Source organism: Malurus melanocephalus, unplaced genomic scaffold (assembly GCF_030028575.1).
Source record: "Malurus melanocephalus ecotype Western Australia unplaced genomic scaffold, MMel_1.1 scaffold_866, whole genome shotgun sequence".
Lineage (NCBI taxonomy): Eukaryota > Metazoa > Chordata > Aves > Passeriformes > Maluridae > Malurus > Malurus melanocephalus.
This window is the reverse complement of record NW_026624098.1, coordinates 14,958-26,398: the sequence shown is the minus strand read 5'-3', so window position 1 is coordinate 26,398 and position 11,441 is coordinate 14,958. Positions and strand designations below refer to the sequence as shown.

General features: G+C 48.1%; 1 protein-coding gene and 1 long non-coding RNA gene across 3 annotated transcripts in view; both read right to left on the bottom strand.

Moving 5' to 3' along the window:
* Window positions 1-7,885, bottom strand: part of ATAD1 (ATPase family AAA domain containing 1) — a 15,901-nt gene extending 8,016 nt beyond the window's left edge. The window contains exons 1-6 of the mRNA XM_057385783.1: window positions 7,722-7,885; window positions 4,463-4,638; window positions 3,137-3,235; window positions 2,790-2,910; window positions 737-937; window positions 1-91 (exon numbers count right to left, since the gene is read on the bottom strand). The exon at window positions 1-91 is cut by the window's left edge and continues 8 nt beyond it. Coding sequence (XP_057241766.1) covers window positions 1-91; window positions 737-937; window positions 2,790-2,910; window positions 3,137-3,235; window positions 4,463-4,624 — 674 coding nt within the window. The 5' untranslated portion in view covers window positions 4,625-4,638; window positions 7,722-7,885. The remainder of the gene's footprint in view (window positions 92-736; window positions 938-2,789; window positions 2,911-3,136; window positions 3,236-4,462; window positions 4,639-7,721) is intronic.
* A 294-nt stretch (window positions 7,886-8,179) lies between these two features.
* Window positions 8,180-10,977, bottom strand: LOC130585335 (uncharacterized). Of its 2 annotated transcripts, none has more exons than XR_008966587.1 (3): window positions 10,885-10,977; window positions 10,162-10,241; window positions 8,180-8,710 (listed from the first exon to the last, which is right to left on the bottom strand). It is a non-coding gene; the product is annotated as an uncharacterized LOC130585335 (long non-coding RNA). The 2 variants fall into 2 exon arrangements; XR_008966586.1 differs by lacking the exon at window positions 10,885-10,977 and adding an exon at window positions 10,791-10,878.
* Window positions 10,978-11,441: the final 464 nt, after the last annotated feature.

Genomic DNA, 11,441 nt, shown 5'->3' with positions numbered 1-11,441 from the left:
GTGTCCAGCCCATCCCACAGACTCATGAACTGTGCTTTCATCATGGCCGTGGCCTCGTGGTCGGTGCTGGATCGGTTCCGCAGGAAGGAATCTGTGCCACAGGARGGAAGGAGGTCACTCYCAGTCCAATCCAAATCCTCTTGGGCACACCTGGGCTGTTCCCTTACCTCATAAATGCATTTTTCATAACCCCATAAGAAGTGCTGCCAWGGGTGAAGCAGCAAAGTGGGATCTCCCCTTTTGCCCATTTTAAATGACACCACACGAGTGTGCACCCGTCACAGGAGATCGCCCCAAATCTGGAGCTCCACGTTTTCCCCTGCCTGGATTCCTGGAAAGCAGCCTCCCCTCCTCCTTCTCCAGCCCTATAAAACCACTATTCCAGAGCTCTCCTAAACCCCTATTTTATTTCCCAGTATGTGTCCTGATAGCAGAAGCACTGAAGAGCATTTGGTGATGGGCTTCCTCATGAACCAAAGATAAGCAGGAAACTTACTCTTTTATTGTCTTCCCCGTTCTACTTGTAAATTCCTCCATTACCACCAGGAAAARAGACATTGTTTGTCCCAGTGTGCCACCATTCCTTTACAATCCTTTTTCTCTTACTTCTCTCCTTCCTCCAATCCTATTTCTCATCCCAAACCTTCCCGAAAAGATGACAGCAGATCCACACATCATCAAACCTACAGTTTAATGTCACTCTACTATAGCTACTAATAAAAAAAGATATTTTTACCTATTTCATCAATAAAGATGATGGATGGCTGGAGCTTTATAGCCAGGGAGAAGACAGCAGCAGCCAGTTTTTGGGATTCCCCGTACCATTTATCGGTCAGCGTGGAGGGCTGGAGGTTGATGAACCTACACCCSGCTTCCTTGGCTGTAGCTTTGGCAATCAGGGTTTTCCCACAGCCAGGGGGGCCRTAGAGAAGGACTCCTGGAAAATTCAAAAAGTGTTAATGCTTTGCTAGGACAGGCCTGGGGATGTCCAGGCTCGTGTTGGATCCAAGTCTCAAAAGGTGAAAAACCAAACCAAGGAAACACTTTTCCATCCAATCAGAAGTTTTAAAGATAATCCCTATTAAATTACAGCATGGTGAAGCTGAGAGGAGACATTTGAAAGATGACTGGTTCAATGTCCCTGCCCATGGCAGGGGGTGGAACAGAACCATCTTTAAGGTCCCTTCCAACCCAAACCATTCCATGGTTCCATTTTATTCCATTCCCAGGTCTATAAAGGTTACATAAAATTAACCCCCTCTTTCTTTCTGAGCAGCATCTGACAGGCCTTGCTCATAGCTACTTTCAGTGCTGCTACTAAAACTTAGCACAGAGAGGTGAGAAAAGGAAAAATCTACCACACAACAGACCCCACAGACATTTTAAGCAAATTACCCACAATTAAACATGACATCTTGTATTATTTTTAAAGTTGTCACAGTGCAAGAATTCACGAGAGTTTTTTCCAACAGAGTTGGAAAGAAAATAACTTAAAAAGCAACATTCAGTCAAAAAAGGCCGAAAAGCAGGCAATTATTAAGGTTTCTTTCTCTGTTTATGTGAGTGATGACCACAAACACCATTACTATGAAGCAGTGACTTCCTATTAACACACAGCACAAGCCACTCATAAAACTGGGGAGCTGCCCCAGATGGAAAGTCTGCCTTAAAAAGATAAATACAAAAATCATTTTTTCCTTCAGCTCATTAGATCACAGCATTCATGTAATTTTCCAGACAGCTTCAGTTTGTGACTTACAAAAAATAGCCTGGAAAAACTAAACCAGCCACCAAAGTGCTGCATTTTCCATCCCTTGGGACACAGGATTGAGGTGGCCACAGATCCAGGCAGAAAYAAAGAGCTCCAGGAATCAATATTCCAGGGAATATAGCAGTAAAGATAAACTTAGGGGTTTGGTCCAACATTTTAGGTTTAAATTCTGCTCTTTTTTTTTTTTTTGGCAGTAATATACAACAAATGTGGCWGTAAGGATTTCAGCAGAGACCAAGAGAATCTGTTTTAATGCTGGAAARTTATTCTGCCACCTGCCAGTTTCCTCCCTGCCTCAACACTGTGTAACCCAGCTCCAGAGAAAATCAAGGGATCTCCAGAGGAAAAGTGGGATGTCTGTCTTCTTGAAGGATGGGAATTTCTAGGAGTGTCAAAGCTAGAACAGAATCAGAGCTCAGCTCTACCAAAGGACAACATGGAGTTTAAGGAGGAAAAAAATTAATAATTTAGGCAGAAAAAAAGCAGGATACAGGGATTGTAAGGGCCTGGAGTGCCAGGACAAGGGGGAATGGCTTCCCAGTGACAGAGGGCAGAGCCAGATGGGATATTGGGAAGGAATTGTTCCCTGGGAGGGTGGGCAGGCCCTGGCACAGGGTGCCCAGAGAAGCTGTGGCTGCCCCTGGATCCCTGGCAGTGCCCAAGGCCAGGCTGGACATTGGGGCTGGGAGCAGCCTGGGACAGTGGGAGGTGTCCCTGCCCATGGCAGGGGTGGCACTGGATGGGCTGTGAGGTCCCATCCAACCCAAACCATTCCATGATTCTGTGATTAGTGCACCAAAACGGACCATCAATAACCAGAATCCAGTTTTTGTTTCATTATTAAGATGAAACTTCYTCCCCAAAGCAGGTGAACAGGGAAAATCTGAGGGTTTTCCCTGGCATCAGCCCTAAGGTTTGCACTTTGGCCTAGAAACTCACTTCCTCTTTCCCATCAGAGGAACCGAATCTTTTGKTTTTTTTAATACCAAAACATAAATCCATGACATTCCCTTCCTACCTTTTGGGGGCTGTAAAAGCCTGGAATTCTCAAACAAATATTTCTTCTTGATGGGCAAAATGACAGTGTCTTTCAGATCTGTGATGACATCGTCTAAGCCTGCAATATCACTCCAGGTGACCTAGAAGGGAAAAACAGTGTTGGGAATGACCACCATTGATCCACCAAAAGAAAAACACCCAGCAGTTTCAAAGTGGTGCCTTGAAAATAAAAGAGAAGGGATTAAAAACCTCTCTTCTCAACAATGCAGTTTTAGTTTTAAATCACAGCAATATTTTCACAGTCAATCCCATAATCCAGAGGCAAAGGCAGGTTTGCCAGCTCTGAGGAGCAGGGAAGTTGCTTACATGCATGCTGAGGGGGTCCACCAGGTGGGCAGCRATGCTCATCTCATACTCAGTCAGTTTGACATTCTTCACTCCTATTTGCTTCATCAGCTTCTCAGCCTGGGGGGAAGCAAACACCAAGAAAATCCAGGGAAAGGAACGGAAATGCTTCGCTCAAAAATTAGCTTTTATAAAGAACTGCTGTTTTTGGTTTGAAAAGCTTCCCCTTAAGAGCTCAGATTTTGTTTTAAGGTTCTGCTGTTTCCTAATGACTTTTTTGTCACTTGAGTGAAACCCAGTCAGACRTCTCAGTTCCCACCAAACAAATGTTGGGGCCCTCACGTGCTCAAACCCACAACTCATCTCTTATGACCTAAAAATAACCAAACCAAACCTTAAAGCACAGAATGTGCCCCCCAAGCCTCCACAGCACTTGGAGAGATCCATGTGTTTTTACATGAATCAAGGGGAGATTAATGTATTTTTAAATACCCAGAAGCCAGGCAATTTCTCATATGTATTCAGTGGGTCTTCCCACATTTACCAGGAAAAGTCATCCATTGGGTCAACATACTTACACAATTCAGTTTCTACTCAAACTTGCAGTAAATCCAACAAGGTTTTGGGATAGTGCAGCCTCTTAGATTTCCATTGGGAAAGCTGGTTYTCAACTAAAAAGCTCATTACAGAAGGAAAACCACCCAACACAGATTTACGTCACTCAAAACCAGGGAAATTCTTGTCAGTCAGAAACCAAACAAAAAAAGCTGACACATTTCCAAAGCAAACCTTTAACTTTTGGTTCTGAACTGCCCCTAGAGCTTCTCCCAGAGCACAAATTGCTCTAGTTCAAGATAAGGAACAAGGCTTTCCATTTTTTCCCTCCCCTTCCCAGGGGATTTTGACTACTGGTGGAGGTCCCTGCCATTAAGCTGCCAGAAATGCAGAGCTTTTAAGTTATGTTTTAAGTTAAGAATTAAGTTATTCTTAAAAAAAAAAAAAAAGTAAATTCTCTGCTCAGGGCTTTCAAAAGCAACCAAAAGGCTGATGATTTAAGGCCACTGCTGGCTCAGCAAAGTTGTCAGAGGCAGAAAAGGCACCGGGCCCATTTACTCAGTGAAAATCAGAGCCAACACCAGCCTCCAGACCAACAGTTTTGCCACCACTTCAGGCTAGAAATTGTAATTAGTTACAAAATTGTCATTTGTTATAAATTTCAATTTGTTGTAAAACACAACCACTGAAAAGACCAACAGCCTAAAAACCCCGAGACCGACTAAAAAACTTCAGCTTCCCACCAGCACATTGCTCAATATGGCACAGAAATACCACAGAATGGAATCCCACCTGCTTCTGAGCTTCCACTTTCTGCTTCCTGGTGGGATCTATGGCATCCACCATCCATTTGATGGTGAAATAGGTGACGGCCCCAAAGATGGTCAGACGGAAGATCAGCCCCACCACCTCGTTCCGGCTGAGGGGCCGCGAGAACGCCTCGGTGTGGACCATCCTCCTTCTCARCTCTGAGGGGGAAAAGGGAAGCACAAGAAGGGACAGAAAGGATGAAAATTAAGAGTGGAAAAAACATCAGCCTTGGGTTTAAACATTGTCTGATAAAAGCTGCTTCCCAGGGATTTTGGACAAGGGCCTGGAGTGCCAGGACATAGGGAATGGGGTCACACTGCCAGAGGGCAGGGCCAGATGGGATATTGGGAATTGGGAATTGTTCCCTGGGAGGGTGGGCAGGCCCTGGCACAGGGTGCCCAGAGAAGCTGTGGCTGYCCCTGGATCCCTGGCAGTGCCCAAGGCCTGGAGCAACCTGGGGTGGTGGAAGGTGTCCCTGCCCTGGCAGCTGGGGGAACTTTAAGGTCCCTTCCCACCCAAACCTTTCTGGGATTCTGTGTTCACAGTGACACTCCCATTTTGGTACTAMTWCTGACCCAAGAATCCTGAATCCTGGAGCCAGGGAGCTCCACTATTGAACCAGAGAAGTCTTTTCCCTAAGAGGATGTTGACGGGAAAGGCCCCCGACTGCCACATTAAGGAGCAATCAACAACTTCTATTTGATTAAAACGAGGTTAAGAGCTGGAGCCTGCAGCTGRCAGGATGTATGGTGAGTTATTAATATCCCTGGAAACCTGAAAATGCTGGATGTGGCACACAGCTATCCAGGGAAAAGCCTAACTGCTGCATGAGCCAAGGCCAGAGAGCTCAGCACCCTTAACCTTGGGGACAAAAGGCACCACTGGAAAAACGACTTGAAAAATCAGGACCCACTTCCTCCTCAGGTGGTGGGGAGGATCTGCTCGAGAATCCTCACATTGTGCACTGCCCCATTTTCCTGCTGCAAGGGCAAAACCAGCAGCAATTCCTCTGGCAGTTCCTGACACTTCCTGGCCACTCTCCAAACCATGCTGGCAGCCAGGGCAGTGCTGGAGCACCCACAGCTAAATTATCCCTGGATTMCCCCTTTTTTTGGATTTACTAATCAATAATCTTACATGAAATCCCCCTTCCTAACCCAAGAGGAATAACCCTGGATTGAAAATAAGACATGAATAAAGTACAAGAAAGCCTTAYACCAGCTCTCAAGCCAAAGTGCTGTTGAATTTCCTGCTATGTCCTAAGAGAGTATTTTTACCTTGCCTTAAAAATGCAAAGAGAAAAAAACTACTTGGGATAATACAGCTAAGTTTAAAAGAGAATTAATTTCATCTTTTAGTCACACCGACAATAAAATCACAATTTCTATTTTGTGCCAAGATTAAACTACAACAGTGCTATAATCTGTCTCCTGGAAAACTGAGCGTAGCCCACATGTGAGGATTTGTTTACATGAGAACCTTTTGTATGAAAATTTTATGTGTTAATTTTGTACAGAATTATCCAGTGAAATATGAATATTAGCTATGTGTGGATGTAGTCGAAAACTCACATCCTCAACAAATCCATTTAAAATATCCCTCTATAAAATTTTTAAAAAATGAAAACTCACTGTATAATTCTACAGCTCCTTTCAAATAATTTTGAACCAACAAAAGAAATAACATAGTTATATCCCCCACACCCATTACCCATTAAAAACACTGATTCCTGGGATCCACAGGGTGGGGGTACTAACTAATGAAAATTGAATTAATAATTGCAGTTGAATCTATATTTTGARCTATTGCACACGGTATGATTAGACACGTTATTGCTTCTGCTATTTCCATCTTTCCTTCTATTGCCTTTCTTCATCACCTCCGTGGACAACCCATAAACTGAAGAAGATCGCTAGGAAAGAGAAATTTATTACAGTGTTTSAGGCACCAGCTGGCTGTCAGAGACTGAAATAATTCATGCCTCAAACATTGATAAGCTACAACCAAAAAGAGGCTTCCCCGAAGATACCAGACTAGGTATCTATTGCCAGGATATCTATTGTTCAGTCACCTCAGGCCGAGGGACAGGAATGCATCCACACAAAAGCAGCAGAGATTCCACCCTGGCTGGATTTGGGGTGGGAGAGGCCACAGCTCACAGCCACACACTGTCCCCCCCTTATCCCGAAACACCGTTGGGATCCACGGATGGTGATATTTTCCTTATTCTGTCTCTGTCCCCCCCACCTCTTTTCTTACTTCTCCCTTTCTCTCTTTTCCCCTCTCTCCCTCTCATATTTGCTATCAAATAAAATCCATGCTATTGACTAGCACATGGTCTCGTTTGCACTTTAATTCGAGCAGAGGTATTTCTAAGAACTTTTAAYTGGATCATAACACCKCTCCCCAGGGCAGAGCTGGAGCACCCACAGTTAAATTATCCCTGGATTCCTTCTTCCTGTAAYGCCAAGCCCGTGTTCCACTCAAGACACTGCCAACACCACTGACTCTGGAATGTGGAACTCCAAGGAGGCTGGAATCAGCAGAAGCACCACTCCACGCTGACCAGCAGCCATCAACACCTCCCTGCTGTATCTCAGCTCAGATCACTGAAACCGCTGCGTTTGGAGGGTTTTTAACTCTTCATTCCCTGYTGAGGCTGTTAAAAATCCAGTCTGTCGCTGCCTGGAAACCAAATGGCATGTGCCTGCACAGGAATCTAAGCAAATACTACAGAGCTGGAAGATTCTGTGTTTATTAAAATAAAAGGGCTCGGTAGTTACCGAACAAGGAAAACCCAATGCAGAAACCTTCTTATGCAACCCTGAGCATGCCCTGAGCATCAACCGTAAGGAAAAGCTTGAACAGGAGAGAAATTACCGCTTAACCTCCCTGAGCTAAGCCCTGATAACACACGAACGCTAAATCGCGCAGGAATTCAGCGTTTCTTTTCCCCGAGGCGACGACACTTCACTCGGGGCCCGCTGCGGCTCCGCTCTGCCCGTACCTGCGCTAAAGGGAAACTAAAAGCGGCCGCGGCGCCGGTTTCTGTTCCGCTCCGAGGGCAAACTGAGACCCTGCCGGGGAAGCCCGGCCTGCCCCGGGCCTGGGGCTCGCCCGGTGCCGGGCAGCGCCGTCACGGCTGCTCCGGGCAGGGCCGGGCCGCGCCGCCGTGACCTTCCCGCCGCCCGCCAGGTGCCACGGTGCGGCCGCCCTGCCGCTGTCCCCCCGGGTCACTCACCGTGCGGCGGCTCTGCGGGACACGGGGCGGGACCAGGAGGACAAGGAGGAGGAGGAGGAGGAGGAAGGAGAGGAGGAGAAAGAGGAGGAGGAGGAAGCGGAGCAAAAGCCGGCGGCGGCACCGAGGGCCCGGCAGCGGCGCGTCCGACGCTTCCTCTGTCCGTGCGCCTCCCGCTGCCCCACGCGAAGGTTCCGGCCGGCAGCGCCCCGCGCGAAGGTTCCGCCCCGCGGCTGAGCGGCGGCTCCAGCCTGGAAATGGCTCGGGATGAGCCCGGGATGAGCCCGGGATGGGCCGGGATGAGCCCGGGATCGGCCGGAATCAGCGGCAGAAGAACGGAACGGCTCTGCGAGGCTTCCCCGACACACTCCGGGGCACAGCTCCGCAGGGACAGCGTGTAAGGACAACAGCAACTCCGCTCTCTCACCACCAACATATCAAATACATATATGTACATCTATATATAAACTTACACAACGTGTTAACAGAAATAGAAAATAGTACATGTAACATATAAGACAAGCATATATACACACGTATTTTGCACAGATGTATATATAATTTATATATACATAGATATGTATAACCTATATAAAACCTGTCTAACACATACACGTAGTAAAAGAAGAATGTCCAGRAAAAAGGTTAAAATGACAGGATCTCTGTAATAGCTGTAATTAACTCAAAATTTTGGCAATTTCAGTTCAGCCCTTCTGCTCTTGCGCCAAGGTTTTCCAGCGACAGGACAAGATGAAAYGGCCTCAAGCTGTGCCAGGGGAGGTTCAGATGGGACATCAGCAGGAATTTCTTCATGGAAGAAACGATTTAGGTTTGATCAGGCAAGTAATCCCTTTCGTGCTGCTCCTCCAGTCTTTGATGGTAAATAAGATTATAAGCGTCTGGACGATTTTGTTTTCCAGTTCATGTGGACCACTGTGTTCATTCACTCCTGGAGGAAAATATTTCGGACCCTTCTGGTTTTCTTTCCACTCCTGAAAAAAATGTGACATGTTTTGCTGCAGTTAAGGAGAAATGCAAACACACATGAGGAAAAGCAATTCAAAACCTACATTTTGTCATGCTGTGGTGGCAACCTTTGACAAAAAATTGAAAAATACTTTAAAAGATGTGGAGAGATGCAATTTTTCAGCAGCCAAGTAGGGTTGTGGTGATGCAGGTGTGGGTTGGATCGGGTTCAAATTTATCGAAATATTGAGGGATTATGATCAGGATTATGACCAATTCCTCCTTTCCAGAGTTCACATRGGCTTTCAATTTATAGCTTCAGTGAAATGGACTCAAAACTGGGAATCGTGGGTTTATCTTGGGGGAAAAGGGTGTTTGTGGCAGCTCTGTCCCCAAGCACTTGGATCACAGGGAACACTTCCCGCCGAAGGATAGATCCAGAAAGTGGGAACACAAGTTAAAAATCAGACACGGAATGAGCCTGGATGGGTAGGAACCCCAATCCATCTCATTCCATGGCAGGGACACYTTCCACTATCCCAGGCTGCTCCAAGCCCCAGGGTCCAATCTGRCCTTGGACACYTCCARGGATCCACRGGCAGCCACAATTTTCTCAGTTTTGGGAAGGAGGAAAGGGGGAGTGTGGAAATTGAGGGGAGCTCAGCGCAGTCCAGCAGTGCCCAAGAGGACCTTTGTGCTTGGGAGAGCACAAAGTGCTATTTGAGGCCAGTGTTGGCACAAGAATAAATGGATGCAGACCAGTCCCAAATATATTTAGCCTGAAAACTGGGAGAAGGTTCTGGGAACAGCTCCCCAGTGGGAATAATGGTGGCAAAAGATCTTCAGATGCAACTTGATACGTTTCTGAAAGGAATTATATAATACAGCATTTGCAAAGGCTGGAGGCTGCAGCAGCCCGGGAAATCCCTCCACCTGATGTTCCAGTTTATTTTGAGCCCTTAAAGGCAAAGCAGAGCTTTTTGCCCCCACTCCCTGCTCCTCTTTCTGTTCCAGCCATCCAGCACCTCTCAGAAGTGTTTTTAGGGATTGATCAAGACACTGCAACAATAATTTATTTATTATTTACATTCATTATTCATATACAAATTGTCTTCAGCAAGATGTCTTTCCCTGACAGCCCCAAAAACATTTGAGGTGGATTTATGGATAAACCCCAGGATCTGTTTTGTAGGGGGATACCTGTTTGCTTTATATCACCTGCTTTTCATGGGGAGAAGAGGAAAAGGGACACATAGATTCCCCTCATGCTCTCAGGCTGGTCTTTTCCAAGGCACCTCTCTTCTTGTTGCATAGTAGATGCTGATCTCCAACAGATTCCATTCCTGAAGCTTTACAGAAGCCCTACATTTCAAGCTGCCTTAAAATCCTAGGTTTTGTTACCTCACTAATCTAGTATCTCACCTCTCTGCACAGAAAAGGAAAAAAAAATCACAAAAAAGATCCCTAAAAAACTTACCAAACAAGGAGGATGGAAACTGATAGCAGTGCTTCTATCCAGGAGCTCAGACTGTACCAGGCTACCCGATGGTCATTTTCCTGCAAAACATTAACACTGCTAATTCCYAAAAAGTTACAGGAGTTCGCAGTTTAAAGAGCCTTGTACAATGGTGTTTATCCCCTAACTTTTTAAAGGGTTATAAAGGCCGATTTTGAGATTCATAGACACCACTTTCTCTCTGCCAGGAAAATTGTGATCAGTCTGGCAAGGGGGATGGAGTGGGACAGAAAGCCTCAAGGAAATGTCATGTGCTGCTGAGCCAGTTGGCCTGACCTGGARGGACTGTCATATCCCTGTCCCCGAGCACAKCAGCAGGAATTTCTGCATGGAAAGGGTGCTCAGGCCTTGGCAGGGGCTGCCCAGGGAGCTTTGGAGTGCCCATCCCTGGAGGTGTCCAAGGAAGGGCTGGAGGTGGCACTCAGAGCTCTGGGTCAGAGAAAAGGTGGGCATCGGGCACAGGGTGGACTCGATGATCCTGGAGGGCTTTTCCCCCCTCAATAATTCTGTAATTCCATGGGCAGCAGGTAGCTGAAACCCCCCTTCACTCCGTGCCCCGTGGCTGCAGTGGGCGACAGGGGCTCGCTCACCGCGGCCTCTCCGCTTCACGCCAGTCCTCGGGAGGACCACGAAGCCCGTTGAGCTGACACCCTCCCCCCTTTCCCTTTCCCCGCGGAGCCGCACCGAGCCCGTTCTTCCCCTTGCCTTCTCCCCGCCCAGCTGTGCTGTGGAAGGAGGCGAGAGGAGCGGGAGCAGCCCCGGGGGCTCTGTGGTGCTCAGGGGGCTCTGTGGGGCTCAGGGGCCCCGAGGCCGCCCCGGCCCCTCACGGCCCCTCACGGCCCCTCACGGCCACTTCCGCCCGCGGGGGAGGCGCCGCCGCGAGCGCCCACGTGACCTGGTACAGCACCACTGCCGCTTCACTTTACCGCCAGTATCCCTCCGCCCGCCGCCACCTTCCGCCCTCTCTCCCTCCGGGGATCGAGGTGGGGCTGTGGGGCGAAGGAGTACGGGCGGCGCGCGCAGTGCGAGCCGGTCTCCCGGTACCCTCGGCCCGCCGCTTCAGCGCTTCTCCGGTGGCGGGGTGGGAGGAACTACTTTGTGTGTTGGCGGATGCGTCGCGTGGGCGTGGCGGCGCCGCCCGCCGTCCCTCTCGGAAGCCGCGGCCATGATGGGCGCCCCGCGCCGGCGAGCGCTGCGGGCCGGGGGATGAGCGCGGCCGTGCCGCCCTGAGGAGCCGCCGC